The 15,195-nt window shown below is 41.7% G+C and overlaps 2 protein-coding genes across 6 annotated transcripts in view; one reads left to right on the forward strand and one right to left on the reverse strand.

The window, feature by feature from the left end:
- Positions 1 to 3,503, reverse strand: part of tmc6b (transmembrane channel-like 6b) — a 36,071-nt gene extending 32,568 nt beyond the window's left edge. For 2 of the 3 annotated variants that reach the window (XR_014553557.1, XM_083656275.1), the window contains exon 1: positions 3,411 to 3,503. The gene's annotated coding sequence lies outside the window, so the exon portion shown is untranslated. Of the gene's footprint in view, positions 1 to 2,780; positions 2,835 to 3,410 lie in introns of those variants that run through there. The other variant, XM_083656276.1, reaches the window with a different exon arrangement.
- A 1,819-nt stretch (positions 3,504 to 5,322) lies between these two features.
- Positions 5,323 to 15,119, forward strand: tmc8 (transmembrane channel-like 8). Of its 3 annotated transcripts, XM_083656007.1 has the most exons (16): positions 5,323 to 5,447; positions 6,408 to 6,639; positions 7,217 to 7,365; positions 7,469 to 7,603; positions 7,700 to 7,752; positions 7,864 to 8,003; positions 8,883 to 9,030; positions 11,100 to 11,273; positions 11,399 to 11,550; positions 11,629 to 11,701; positions 11,913 to 12,010; positions 12,219 to 12,399; positions 12,764 to 12,894; positions 13,029 to 13,184; positions 13,635 to 13,713; positions 13,970 to 15,119. In XM_083656007.1, the coding sequence occupies exons 1-16, from the start codon at positions 5,408 to 5,410 to the stop codon at positions 14,105 to 14,107; spliced, it is 2,079 nt and encodes a 692-aa protein (XP_083512133.1). In that variant the 5' UTR covers positions 5,323 to 5,407; the 3' UTR covers positions 14,108 to 15,119. The 3 variants fall into 3 exon arrangements, 2 of the variants coding, with proteins under 2 accessions (XP_083512133.1, XP_083512132.1); XM_083656006.1 differs by having other exon boundaries at positions 7,700 to 8,003; XR_014553548.1 differs by lacking the exons at positions 11,399 to 11,550; positions 13,970 to 15,119 and having other exon boundaries at positions 7,700 to 8,003.
- The last annotated feature ends 76 nt before the right edge of the window (positions 15,120 to 15,195 follow it).

The following is a 15,195-nucleotide window of genomic DNA, read 5'->3' on the forward strand; positions in this document are numbered from 1 at the left end:
GAAGCATTACTGTTTGTTTCAACAGCCTGATGTGAGTTAAGCATTACTGTTTGTTTCAACAGCCTGATGTGAGTTAAGCATTACTGTTTGTTTCAACAGCCTGATGTGAGTTAAGCATTACTGTTTGTTTCAACAGCCTGATGTGAGTTAAGCATTACTGTTTGTTTCAACAGCCTGATGTGAGTTAAGCATTACTGTTTGTTTCAACAGCCTGATGTGAGTTAAGCATTACTGTTTGCCTTAAGAAAGAGGAAAGTCTTTTGTTTCAACATCCTGATGTGAGTTAAGCATTACTGTTTGCCTTAACAAAGAGGAAAGGGGGGGTGACAGAGAGAGAGAGAACATGGGGGGCGAGAGCAGAACTGCACGAGGAAAAATCTGTATTTTGGTAGAGGGCCTAAAGTGGTGTTTTTCCTATTGGAGAGATAAGGAAGGAAATAACAGTTTGAGGGGCCCCAGGTCCAACAGGCAGAGGCAAAGAGAAGGGAAAAGTTAAGTTACGGTAAGTAGGAGAAAGGCAGAAGAGAGCGATGGAGGAGACGGAGAGTATGAATACTAGCAGGGGAGAAAATGTGCAAGCAATTAGCACAGCTTGCTCTCTTGTCTCTCTCGAACATATTCAGACAGGCACACAGCACACACTACACACTACACACACACACACACACACACACACACACACACACACACACACACACACACACACACACACACACACACACACACACACACACACACACACACACACAGGGCTACTAAAGGTATTGGAGCCAGAGGCATACGCTAAGTGCATTTATAGTAGATTTGACAGGAGAGACAATGGAACATATATACTAGTCTATCAAATTGATTGGTAATTTGTACTGTTAAAAACCTTCAGTTTTTAATAAACCTCTAGTCATAGGAAACTACTTTTGATTATAAACGACTACTTCTTTGTTTTCTTTTGCTAGTACAATATAATAGATTTTTGTATGTGTCCCAGGACACAACACTTGATGTGTTCTGAGACACAAGACCTGTAAACCTCCTCATAACACTGAGGGATAACCTGAGCTACCAGCAGTCTTTACTGTGTTCAGTCTTTACGGTGTTCAGTCTATAACCCATTGATACCTGATGCAGCATTTGTGTGTGTATCCCTTTAAGACCGCGAACCGCATTAACGCGGTTCGCGGTCTTAAAGGGATACACACACAAATGAGGGATATACACGCAAATGCTGCATCAGGTATCAATGGGTTAATGTGTTCAGTATTTACTGTGTTCACTCTTTACTGTAGCTACCAGAGCTCATCTTGAGCAGTTCACTCACTTGGCTCCAAGCCCGTATTAAAAAAGGACACCGAAATTATAGGTTTACTGTTGGCTCCATCACTGAAACTTGAAACTCCCAAACCAAGACGACACAGATGTGGCAGAATAGACTGCAGGCTCTGCCTTGTATGTAGACTTGATGTAGACCTCCCTTCTAATGAGATGAAGGCATCTTCTCTCTGACTCTCAACAACCTTTTCCTGCCATCTCATCCTGTGCCACTGTGACAGGTCATCAAGGGGTGCCGTTTCGTAGGACAATTCAATGCTAATCTTATGTACAGTATACTAATGTATGTATGTAGCCTATGTATGTATGTATGTATGTATGTATGTATGTATGTATGTATGTATGAGGCCATTTACACCTGGTGCTAACATGCGTTTTCTGTGATCAGATTGCGATCAGATTGTGTTTTATCACTTGAAATGCCAGGTGTAAACACCCCCCATTGAAGAAGGATTGCAATCTGATCGGCCAAACCACCTCCGGAGGTGGTCAGGGATGCATTGTGTACACATTGAACACAAGTGTAAATGCAATGTGTCCTCTCAATCTGGATACAGCAACTTTATGCGGATTGAGAGGACAATCATTTCTGCAATCTGATTGCAAGCAGATTGCAATCAGATTGCAGAAAATGCATGTTAACGCCAGGTGTAAATGGAATCAGGCTGAAGTGATAAAATACAATCTGATTGCTATCTGATCACAGAAAACGCATGTTAGCGCCAGGTGTAAATGGCCTCTATGTATGTCTATGTATGTAGGCCTATGTATGTATGTATGTATGTATGTATGTATGTATGTATGTATGTATCTATCTATCTATCTATCACACACTCAATAAGATGAGAAAGCACAGAGAAATGCTTACATTTATGTAACATTAATAAAGAAAGATTTAGCGTTGACTGGTTTTCTCACAGCAATATGCAACCCTGCCGTGTTACACAATAGTAGGCTACACATTGCATTGACCGGAGATTGTGCATTTTTGTGATCACGTCTGCAATCTTTTCTGCAAAACGAGGTCAAATCTGTAGCCAAATCTCACACACACAGTAACCTACACACACAGGGCCAACTGCGGTAAGTGTATTATTTTTCAGCACTGAGCATCATATCTGTCATGAAAACGTGTGCTTTATGTTGACCGGTGTCATGCCGAGTTTTGCACCCCCGCCGAGAATTGCATCCCACCTTCCGGGAGCATATTGTAATGATTTATGCGGAAACTTAACTGTTTAAAAATGATGGTGTTTAGCGAAGTTTGCTAGCTCAGCTGTTAGCCCAACTGACGGGTGAGGGTTTCAACCTGTCGTGAGTTTCATGAGGTTGAAAAAGTTTCTATTTGACGGGACAACAAACGTAAGTTTATATAAGTGTCAGTCGAAATGAGAAAACAAACAGTCGGACTTTCTACATCTGTCCAAAGTAAGTAAATATAGATAGCTACTCACCCCGTCAGTAAACTCGCCAAACCCGTTGAAGCAGATGTGCAGCCTGTTCACTCTGTCAGTCAGTCAAAACAGACTACTATGGGGTAACCACAACCAGGCAGCAGCCAGGGGCAAACCATTTTGCTACGGGGGGGGTGGCTAGTGCCTATAGTACTACTACAAGTAACCTATTTCGGATTTTTACTGCACAACTGGAAATGGACAGCTAGGAATAGTACCTCCGTTTTCGTCCCATTAGACTAAACCCCAACACGAATGGTATATTATGCTCGACTGTAACAGCGCAATGTACATTTCTACCATGTTTCCAGCCGTGGTACCGTCCTATCACACTGCATGGTGTGGGGCAGTCTAAAATCGTGTGTCGGGTCGATTAATCAATCGCAATGGCTCTATTATAATATCAGAAGATTTTGTAATGTGACAGGAAGATATAGCCTGGTCAAGGGAAGTCGACCTGACGTGTCTACACTGCAGAAAAACATTCACTGCAAGGTGTGTAAGATAGGCTAGTCTACACAACACATTGCTAAATAGACTTCTACTTGCATGCAAAGAATGAGGAAAAAAGCCAGAGAAAATGGGAAGTCTGACTTTAAAGGTAATACATAATACTACACACAGCCTTACCTGTGAGTGCTAAGGTGAAATGTTCTTCAAAAGTTGTATGGCAGTGCAAAGTTCCTCCCCCTCACCTGCTGTACCTGCCACTGGCAGTACTACAGACTAGGGAGGGGAACTGTGTGTGTGGACTGTGGACTGCCATCATAATACAGTCCATGACTGCCACACCTACAAACAAACACAATAGGCTAGCTAGGCTATGCGACTGCGAGGCCCATGGGTGTTTCATGTTGTGAATGTTATTATGGCCTATATAGACACAGATTGTTTGAAATCATCATTACCCTTATGATAAAGTCACATATGAAATCCCATAATTAACCACATTTTTACAAATTGTACAATAGTGTAGCCACATATTGGGTTTCATGTGATATTACCCCATTACCCATGTGGAAATGGCATTTTCACTTCTGAAAGGTTTTCACGTGTGAAACAAATATTCTCATATCTATGGCATTGGCAGGTAATAAATAGAAAGGTGGGGGAAAGTCCATATAGGCTACTTTATATGAAGACAACAACAAAACTTTTTCTATGAATGGAAATGTCCACATCTGAAGTACAATTTGAAATAAATTGTTCACAAGAAAACCAACATGCGTCTAAAAAGCACATGAGCTTTAAAATGTCATGTGGGTTTGTTTTTTATTCCTCAGCTCAGTCTGTGTAATGGCCGTGTAAGAAGCATTCTCCGTCTAAACCTCCCTGCTTCCAGAAAAGTAACACTTATGAAATGTTCACCATGATTTCAACACATTGACTTCTGTAGGCTACATGGAAATTACTTTGGGCCTTTGACGTTTCTGTGGTTGAGTGGGAGGCAAAGCCATTTCTGCTGAAATAGGCTCTCATGGATTTCAACAATCAGTTTCCATCAAGGTTCTGTTGAAGATTCACCTGAAACTCAAGTGTGATACTGTGCACCAGAAATGTGCGGTCAGGCGCAGTTTGTGAGCAATTGGTTAAACACTTGGTTACAAATTCCTAACTAAATTATAAGTTATGTTAATGAAAAGGCAGGCGATGCTTGACAACAACACATTTGAAAGAAAAAGCGCTTATTGATAGTGACATTTTAGACAAGTGTTACTTCACACATCTTGATCTGGTGTAATTTGGAAGAAATTATTTTAGCTTTGAATTTTATGGTTTTTCTCAACAAAGTAATCCAGAAACAACAGAAAGAAATCTGATTGCTTTACAGTTTGGGTAATCTATCAGAAAGCACTTGAACAGTTAGTAAAAATGCAACATACCATATATAACATTTTGAAAGTAACCTTCCTAGTCCTGCATGCTGTACATAAACATGTCACAACTACTACCTTATAAAAACCTAAACTGCATGTCTCTCGCATCATCTAAGTGTCCAGTCTCAATCTGATGGTGATCAAAACCATCAGCCTTAATCCAACCGCCATCAACTGTACTCACCTAGCCTTCAGCAGTTTGTCACTTACTCATCAGTCCACTGTGTGTGTGTGTGTGTGTGTGTGTGTGTGTGTGTGTGTGTGTGTGTGTGTGTGTGTGTGTGTGTGTGTGTGTGTGTGTGTGTGTGTGTGTACACACACATGCATGCGTGAATGTGCACAATACACCCATGTATGGACTGTTTCTTTTTTACTTGTGAAAATGTTTGTGATATTTCAGCCACCAAAGCAACGCCTATTTCTGCTATTTTCTGCATCCTGTCATGTGATTTCCTGACCTGTCAAAGCAAACTGCAGTCAGTTTGTGTATTGACAGATCCAGCATCTGTTTCACCTGCCAGGAAACAGACTGCACCAATAAGACTGGAAGAGCACCACTGACTCCAGACCAGTGTTCAGGGGTCTTGAATGTGAAGAGCGGTGTGTGTATTAATGCGGAACTAACACTCTTCATCTCCAGAACCTAAACGCGTTGTGCGATTGAGTAAATTGCAGTGTCGATTTGTTTCGTTTGGTGACATGCATTACATGTGAGGCTTATTTAGCTAAGAGGAAGTGCAGGGCAAGAAAATGGAAGAGCACAGACCTCTCTTCACGAGACTCCAATCAGGTAATAGAAATGTGTTTTAAATGTGTTTTTGTGCGAGAGAGAGAGAGAGAGAGAGAGGACATCTTGATTGTTCCCTATCAGTATACTGTATTTAAGCCACGAGAAACATTTACATATCAATACATGATCAGTGCTTGGCAGTAACACATTACTTAGTAATGAGTTACTGTAATCTGGTGAGCTGGTTCTCAGGGATCTGAGCCTCTCCATCCTTATAACAGAGATCATGTCCGTCAACCACAGTTGGAAAGAAGGTGAGGAAGGGGACTTCCATTCTTTCAGAATCCGTTTTTTGGCAACAGTTGTCCCTGTGTCAGAGACTGTTGCACAGCTGTGAGGAAGCCCAAAGAGGTCTCCGAGCAGCCGAAGATGGCGAGTTCTGCCTCTGGCTGAAGGGTTATTTTGTACCAGTCAAATATCTTGGCCCAGAATCCCATCAGTGAAGGGCAGAACCAGAAGGCATGAGATGTTTTTGATTTATTAATAAGTTAAAAAAAACTAATTATAGAAATCAAACTCATGGTGCAATTTATATACTATTCAAATGATGTTGCATTGGAAATCGAAGATGCATTCTGTTTTCTTTAAGATGTTAAATTGATACTGGACTCTTTGATTTGTTCTGACTTGACTTGGTGTTCTACATTTGGACTTGTATTGGGACTTGTATTGGGACTTGACTTGACACTTGAGACCATGGACGTAGCTTTGATTTCAAAGGTGGAGAGGACACATTTTGTACAGGCCCACATTCTCAGGCCCAAGGCAAGGTCAATTTTAACTCAAATGTTGGCCGTTTGAAGACAGATTTAGTGGAATATCACACTATGTCCCTAGTTGGGAATCAAGTAATGTTGGCTTGGTCACACCTCTCTAATTCAACACATTCATATAGTGTATGTGTCATTCTGTGTATAATATAATTCTGTGTCATTCTGTGTATAATTTCATTCGTCACAGATGAGAGCGGTCATTCCACGCTGTCTGTGGACCATCACACAGAGATCTCTCACCAGCTGCTCAGCTCCCAGGCCGCCCGGCCCCAGCAGAGCAGCTGGGGGGCCTGCGAGGCGGGGTGGGCTGGGACCCTCCAGCATCATGGCCACCTGTCTGGAGGAGCCAGAGACAAGAAGGCGTCTACCCAGCCACTCAGGAATATGGCCATGTGTATTCAGGGCAAGAGAGAGGCCAGGTGAGGGAGCTTATTATGTCACATGATGCCTCCAACCAGCTTTTCCTATTTCTGTATTCCATAGAAAATCTGAAACAACCTTCACACAATTTCTCTTCCATTCCTAAAAGTCCCCTTTAAATTCCATCCCGGTTCCCAAACTTTTCTCACTCAGGCCCCACCTGAAAATCTCAAAAATGTCTGTGGCCAACATCTGACATCTGACCGTGAACAGTATGGATAATGGCTTCTCAGAGCACTTTTTTTATTTTAACGGTAAAAGGAGCTGTCCATCAGCACCACACAGACATCAGTAACTAAAAGTGAAGGGCTGTCTGCAAAAGGCTAATTAACAAATAGTTAATTACAAATTAAATAGCTGTATCATTCAACAATGGAGAAATGTATTCTCATCCAGTACATAATAATATATATATATTTTTTTCTTCTCAAAAGGATCGTAATGTTTTGCAAATTATTTGGCGGCCCACTTGCAATACCTTCGCGGCCCACCAGTGGGCCCCATGGTCACAGGTTGAGCACATTGGGGATGTCTGATTAAATATTATGTTTACATTTGGTTCTATCTGTCAATTAGGGAAAGGAGAAAGCTGCAAATACGCAACATTGGTTTTTGGGAGTCCTGGAGGAGGGATCAAAGTTTCATTAGGAAGAGAATGTGGTCACAGCTGGGAGAGACTATGTTATACCTGTTGCCAGGGCAGCACGCTCTCCACACCATCGAAGGTAAGAACAGCCTACAGGACATACAGTATTAGACTAGTGGAATTCTTCTGAGTGCACACCAAACAATACAAACACATTCCCCATGCTCACCAATCTCTTCCAGGCAGATTTGGGATAGGTGTCAAGGCCTATTTTGTGTTCCTGAGATATCTGCTTTTCTTGAACCTACTGCACTGTGGTATTATTGGGACCTTCATTCTGACGCCTACATTGCTGCATGGCAGGAGCCACAGCAGCGGTGAGTGAGCTGCAATCTTCATTATATCAAAACCCGGAACTGGACTCCTACAAATATAACATGTATTTTCATTTTCTCTGCTCCGTGCTCCTCCAGAACCTTTGACCTTTGGAGGCAATGACTCAGTCTTGGACTTCTTCCTGGGGACGGTGAGTGTGTGTGTGTGTGTGTGTGTGTGTGTGTGTGTGTGTGTGTGTGTGTGTGTGTGTGTGTGTGTGTGTTGCAGTATATCGTCTATCTCCATCCTCTCCATTCCCCAGGGCTTCTTGGAGCGTTCTCCAGTCTTCTTTGGGTTCTACACACGCGGTTCTCTGAATTTGTCATGCTTGAACACACCTCTGCTGTACCTGGCTGGGGTCCTCACCATCCTCTTCTTCAGTCTCATCATGGTGTTCCGCAGGTCAGTTCCTCACCATCCTCTTCTTCAGTCTCATCATGGTGTTCCGCAGGTCAGTTGGCAACAGGGTGAAAAAACACCCACACATTAGTCATTACTAGGGGTGTCACGATACACTAATTTCACGATACGATACGATACACGATATTGGGTTCACGATAACGATAACGATAACGATAACGATATATTTTTTAACAAAAGTAAATAATTTTTATGTATTTATTTATCATTTATTTAACCATGTGAGTCCTGTTGAAATCGAAACCTCTTTTCAAGGGAGCCCTGGGAAAATACTGGAAAAATAGTCTTTCATTTGAAATACACAAAATACAAAACAAATGCTGTTTTTGGAAATTGTTATTATAATAACTAGAAAACAACATGGAAGATAATGCTTCTCTTGCAATAGAATGTGTCACACTGTCACAAACTAAATGTTTGTTGCATGGTGAAAGAAAAATAAAGTATACAATCTATTTCTTAAATAACTCATGCTCAATGGTCCCTAAACTTATGTAATCTTATGTACCCCTTGAGCTGTTTTGCCATGCCAGTAGTAGTCTACCCCCTCACTCATGCGTGTTGATTCTGCTAAATTTGTTCTATTATTATTCAGGAGCAAAACATTTTTTTTTTCTTTTTACGATATAATTTTTTTCTGACGATATCGATATCGTGACGTTTCGATATCGCGATATATCGTGCGACGAAATATCTTTACACCCCTAGTCATTACCCTTTCAAGAGTCAAGTTTCAAGACAACTTTATGAACCCCCTAAAGGCCTAAATTGCATTACATCTGAAAGAACATTACACACATTACATTATATATTTGCATCTGAAAGATGGCAAGATCCGTTACTGTAAACTTGTCCCAACAGGACGACGGTTGGCTACAAGCACACCTGGTTGCTGGGGAAACGTTACAGTCTGAACATGAGCTATAAGATCTTCTGTGGCTGGGACTTCACCATCCAGGACTCTGCTACAGCACAAAACCAATGCAGCTTCATCAGACACGACTTCAGGGTGAATGAAGGGCGCGCACACACACACGTGCACAAACACACACACACGCACATGCACGCACGCACGCACACACATGCACGCACGCACGCACGCACACACACACACACACACACACACACACACACACACACACACACACACACACACACACACACACACACACACACACACACACAGACACACACACACACACACACACACACACACACACACCAGTGTTGGGCAGTAGCTTGCTACAAGTAACGAAGCTACATAGCTTAACTACATTTCTCAGTAGCTTGGTGGTAGCTTCACTACTTTTGAACCAAGTAGCTTTTCTAGTAGCTAAGCTATTTATAGACCCAAGTAGCTTGTAGCTTCCCGCAAAAGCTACAAGCTACTCCCCAGAGAAAATCCATGAGCAAAGCACGCAGTGGAGATTTCTGCTGCGGTTTGGATTAAACAGGAGGACACATTGCATATGTCAAGTGTGCCTGTGTAGCCAATAAATGAAGAAGATGTTCAGGTTTTATTGTCTGTTTTTGAATATTGTGCCAGTGAGAGTTTCAGTGTTTTAAATAAACAATCCAAATTAGATTTTTTTTTTGCCTGCCTATTTGTTTGGTGGAAAGTTGTTCTTTGACATGAAGTTGATTATATGTGAGAAAAACAGTAGCTTTGATGTAAGCTGCTTTTGCCATGTTGCTCGTAGCTTAGCTTGCTACATTTCTCTTGGGATAGCTTCAATGTAGTTTAGCTATATTTAATCAAGAGTAACTGATAGCTTAGCTTACTACATTTTCCAAGTAGCTTGCCCATCACACACACACACACACACACACACCTATTATGCGCATGCAGAATCAGCTTATTAGCCAAGTATGTGTACACAATCTACACATACAAGGAATTTGACTTGCTTTGCTCTCAAAGTACTCGTTATACAAAAAAAGAGGAAGTGCACACAAGTTAAAAACAGACAAGGCACGGGTACATTTAAACATTTGCTAACATGTACAGTAACTACTAATAAGTGTGGTGTAAAGTGTCGATTTTATTTGGTACATTTTAAGTTACTCTGATGTACTTTAGGAACTGTATTCATAGCATTGGTTTTCTATTCCTTTAAATGAAACTAGCTAGAGGAAGACTTGTGATTCACTGATTATGAGTATGTGTGATATATATATTTATGTTCTAAACATGCTTGCGTCACCAATGAAAATTGCACGACAGCGAGGCAGATGGTGATCAAACCCCAATGTACAGGTTGGAGGCGACACAGGAAACCAAAAATGAGAGGTTATCACACATAAACTGACTCTTCACACATAAACTGACACATATAACACAAAGCAATTTGACCTGACCAAGACTGAATGGGGAACAGTACAGTACAGTACTACAGTGATACACATGGGGAGGTGAGAGACAGTTGGGACAGACAGGAAACATGGTACATGTCAGAGATGGGGACTTGGACCTGAGACTTGGACTTGATTGCACTTAAGTCACACACACAGTGACTTGAGACTTGACTTGAGACTCATCCTCAAAGACTTAAGACTTGACTTGGACTTGAGGTTTGGGACTTGTGAACAATCTTTATTTTTTATTTAAAAAAAATTGGTGCATTAACATTAAGGAAATGTTTACTAATGTCATCTAATCAATGCTGATACTGTATTCGAATAGATGAAGGAGTGAGGATAATACAGTACATGCTTTGAATTCCTTAGTTTTAGCTATGCAGTGTTCTAAGCAGACCAGATGGCATGCAGCAGATGATAGAACGCGCATTCATGAGAGACTTGAGACTTGACTTGGACTTGTCCCTCAAAGTCTTGAGACTTGACTTGCAAAAGAGGACTTGTGAGCATCTCTGGTACATGTACAGTAGAACTAAAGGAACTAGACAGGGCAACATAATACACAAAGAAATACAAAACCTAGACAATGAATGAGCGGTAGAAACGCACGGTAGAAAGACGCAACCATGACAGGCGATCACAGTTCAACTGATCTTGGATCACAGTCAGGCCAGTGGATCAAGCCTTCCTGTATCTTCATCTGTCTCCATCTTTCCTCAGTTGTACCTGGAGGAGCAGAACTTCTCACTGCGCGAGGCTGAGCGGACACTCGCTCAGTGGGTGCGTCTCCATTTACTAAGGTTCGTCCTCAACCTGATAGTCCTGTCTCTGCTGGGCGGAGCCTTCGGCCTCATCTACTTTGCCACGGTGACGTCGCAGCACGAGGCCCAGCAGGTGAGACCTTCATGCTGAATAGCAGCATATTATGCTAGACTCGAGTCACTTGGTGAAGTCACATGATGGTGGTGGCTTCGGCCTCTCGGTACAGCCGTGCCTATATGTGACACTGTCTTTCCAAGAGCGGACACTACTGGTGGGTCAGCCTGTTCCTGCAGTACCTCCCTCCTATTGTCATCACCGTGGTCAACCTGGTCCTCCCCCACATCTTCCGGAAGATCTCGTCTTTCGAAGATTACTCCTTCACCACGCAGGTCAATGCCACCCTGGTGAGGTAAGGTGGGGCTGATGCATGCCAGTCTAATGCATACAGACACATTCCTGTGTAGATTCACTCTGTCTTTTTCCTCAGGAGCATTTTCCTGAAGCTGGCATCTCTGGGGATCTACCTGCTCTTCCTCTTCAGAACCAATTACAATCAGCTAGTGAGTTAACACTGTCAGTTGTGCTTCAAGTTGTATTGATCATCTTCCATCATATATCTCTCATATCATAACTTGATCTTAAGTAAGTCCTAAGTGTTTTCTATAATAAGCTGTTAACATTCCTTCAAATGTTCAGGACTGAGATGTGATTTCAGGCAGATATTTGGAATAATTCTTGTCTTTAAAGCATTTATTTTTTTCTCTCCTACAGTGTTGGGAGAACCAGTTTGGGAACGCAATGTACAAGCTCTGTATCTTCGACTTCTTGGCCACATTCTGTTACACCTTCCTCTGGCTTTACCCCAGGAAGTGGGTTTGTTTCTCAATCATGTGTTTCTTTCTTTAGTCATCGTTTTGATGATCTTTGTGGAGAGCAGCAGTGTTTATGATCTTTGTGGAGAGCAGCAGTGTTTATGATCTTTGTGGAGAGCAGCAGTGTTTATGATCTTTGTGGAGAGCAGCAGTGTTTATGATCTTTGTGGAGAGCAGCAGTGTTTATGGACCTTCTGCCTCACAGGTTGTTGCAGGAGCGTTATCCATCATCTCGGCTGTTGTCAGGGAAACAACACTTCCTGATCCCTTTTTACGTGCTGGACCTGGTGAACAACCAGACAGTGAGCTGGGTGGGAGTCTACTACTGCCCCCTGCTGCCGCTCCTGGAAACTGTCAAACTGGTGGCCACATTCTACATCAACAAGGTTGGCCGATGGCACATCTCTCTCTCTCTCTCTCTCTCTCTCTCTCTCTCTCTCTCTCTCTCTCTCGTCTGTCTATTCTTCTATCTTCCTATCTATCACTGTCTCTGTCTCTCTCCCAATTCAATCAATTCAAAGAGGCATGACCATAATACAGTACAGTAATGCCAAAACACATTCCTATAGGTTCAAATAACAGAATAACAAATTGGAATAAGAATGATTAGGGCTATTAGGATTAAAGATTCTCTCATTTTATTGAGTTCACGGTTCTGCGTTTGGCTGATGGCGCATGAAGGTTATAAACTATTGTAGTTGAACTATTTTCCCCTCATCGTCCGTCTCCCTCTCTCTCTGTGTTCTGTAGTTTGCGGTTCTGCGGTGCTGTGTGGCGGAGCAGAGGATGATCCGAGCCTCCAGCTCCTCCCCTTTGTTCCACTTCATGTTGCTGCTGGGCCTCCTCATGGCTGTGGCCACGCTCGGCTTCAACATTTACCAGTAAGAACTCACACAATAATAACAATAACAATAGTCCAGCTTATATGATAAGAATATTTGAGTGCTCTTTCCACCCTTTACTCACTTCATCTCTATCCAACTCGTCCCTGATCCTCTTTCCCTTCTTCTGCCAGGGTCTCCCCGTCCTCCTCCTGTGGTCCGTTTGGAAACGGGGTGACTGTGTTTAATGTGACAGAGGCGTGTGTGCACAGTCTGCCTTCAGCGGCCCAGAACGTTCTCCGCTACCTGACCTCTCAGGCCTTCGTCTTCCCGCTCATCCTGGCTGAGATGTAAGTGACAGACATGCAGACAAGACAGTATTTAATAATAATAATAATAATAATAATAATAATAATAATAATAATAATAATAATAATAATAATAATAATAATTATAATAATAATAATAATAATAATAATAATAATAATAATAATAATGCAGACAATACAGTATTTAACTTCCCTCTGGTAGATTAGCTCAGGTGATAACAAACAGCGGCTCTGTAGGTTATTTACAGTGTGAGGAGTTTTTCCAGTTTGAAGGAATACAAATATAAACCGTTGTTGTGAGCTGGCTTTGACCTAAAGCACTTTTGGGGTGAGCGAGGTGGAGACGCCCTGCCTACATTTGCAACCAATAAAGATTGTTTACTGCCACTGGAAACAAGAACTTTAAAAAATAGACATGCAATACTTTCACTTGACCTGAATCTCTCAATGAATCTGAATGTGTTTCCTCAGTGTGATCTTAACTTCCTACGTGTCGCGGAGCCGAGCCAACCAGAAGGCCATTGAGCGACTGAAAGAGATGCTGGTTATCGTAAGTCACGTGCCACCACACAATGTAATATCTAATAAATACACATAAGGAAATTATGCGGGCTGCCAGCTATCAGTTAGTTTGGTTGTGAAGTGAGTGAATCTTTCATACTAGTGCCTGACTGTGTCATGTGCTTGTACCGTTTGTGTGTCTTCTGCGTGTATCCATGTGTTAGCGTGCATACAGTGTATGCACGCACTTATATATCAATAAACTTATATACTTATATATCAATAAATGTGTGTTTCCCTCACAGAGCAGTTCAGATAAGCGTTTCCTGGTGAAAGAACACGCCACACTGCTCAGAGGTCCGAAGAAGACGCGGAGAGCTCCTGCAGGCACTGAAGGGGACGTCCCCGCCGTGCAGCGGAAGGACCGCCCTCCACCCATCTGAAGAATGAAAAAGATTTTCTGTTGATTTCTGACTATAACCCCAATTCAGAGTTGCAGTTCATAGCAGAAGCTATCCACCCACAAACTTGAATTCAGAAGAGCAGCTTTGCCGAGGGATGACAAGAGTGAAACGTTGCACTTTGCTGCCCCACCACCTTTTATACTGTCTATGCGCAGTGGTTCCCAACCTTGGGGTCATGACCCCCAGTGGGGTCACCTGGAATTCAAATGGGAATTTCTGTTTTTTAATTTTATATTGAGGGGGGGGGGGGATTATATCTGAGGAAAAAAGTCAGAAGACTTCTTAGATTAAAGTTAAAAAAAAGTGTCGGAATTCTGAGATTAATGTCAGAATTCAGAGAAAAAAAGTCAGCCTTGTGATTTTAATGTCCGAAAAAAGTCAGCATACTGTTAAATGTGACATCATTGATGATGTCACTGATGAGGTCAACGATGATATTACCGATGTACCGAAATTTGAATGTATGGGGTCCCTAGATTTTTGCGACGTCAAAATTGGGTCACAAGCCAAAAAGGTTGGGAACCCCTGGTCTATGGTCACAGCCTCATTACTGAGAGGAGGCTGGTGGATGGCTTAATTTCGCTTTCATGTTCTCTCTTCCTCTCATTTTAATTATAAAATTAAGTATAAAAATAATACAGTATGGTAATATTTTCATGTTTTGTAAAGTGTAATTACAGTGTTTTCCTTCTTAGGGCTGAGTTAAGCTTGTACATATATAATGTGTTTGGTTTATGAATAATGAATGTATGTGGACTGAATTATACTCAACATTTCTGACGATATATAGTATTACTTTGGTATTACAACATTAATACTCCCAGCATCCCATTACATGTTGTATAATGAAGGGTTCTGTGACTGACAATGTTTTTAGTTGGTTTTATTTCCTGATGTAAACCAAAGTGCCCTTCTGGGACATGTATTAAATATGATTGATTGATTGATTGATTGATTGATTGATTGATTGATTGATTGATTGATTGATTGATTGATTGATTGATTGATTTCTCTCTCTCTTTTTTTTTTAACATTGTGCTAATTAAAACCTTTTGTGTTTTTGAGTT

This window comes from Poromitra crassiceps, assembly GCF_964638095.1.
Source record: "Poromitra crassiceps genome assembly, chromosome: 19".
Classification (NCBI taxonomy): Eukaryota; Metazoa; Chordata; class Actinopteri; order Beryciformes; family Melamphaidae; genus Poromitra; species Poromitra crassiceps.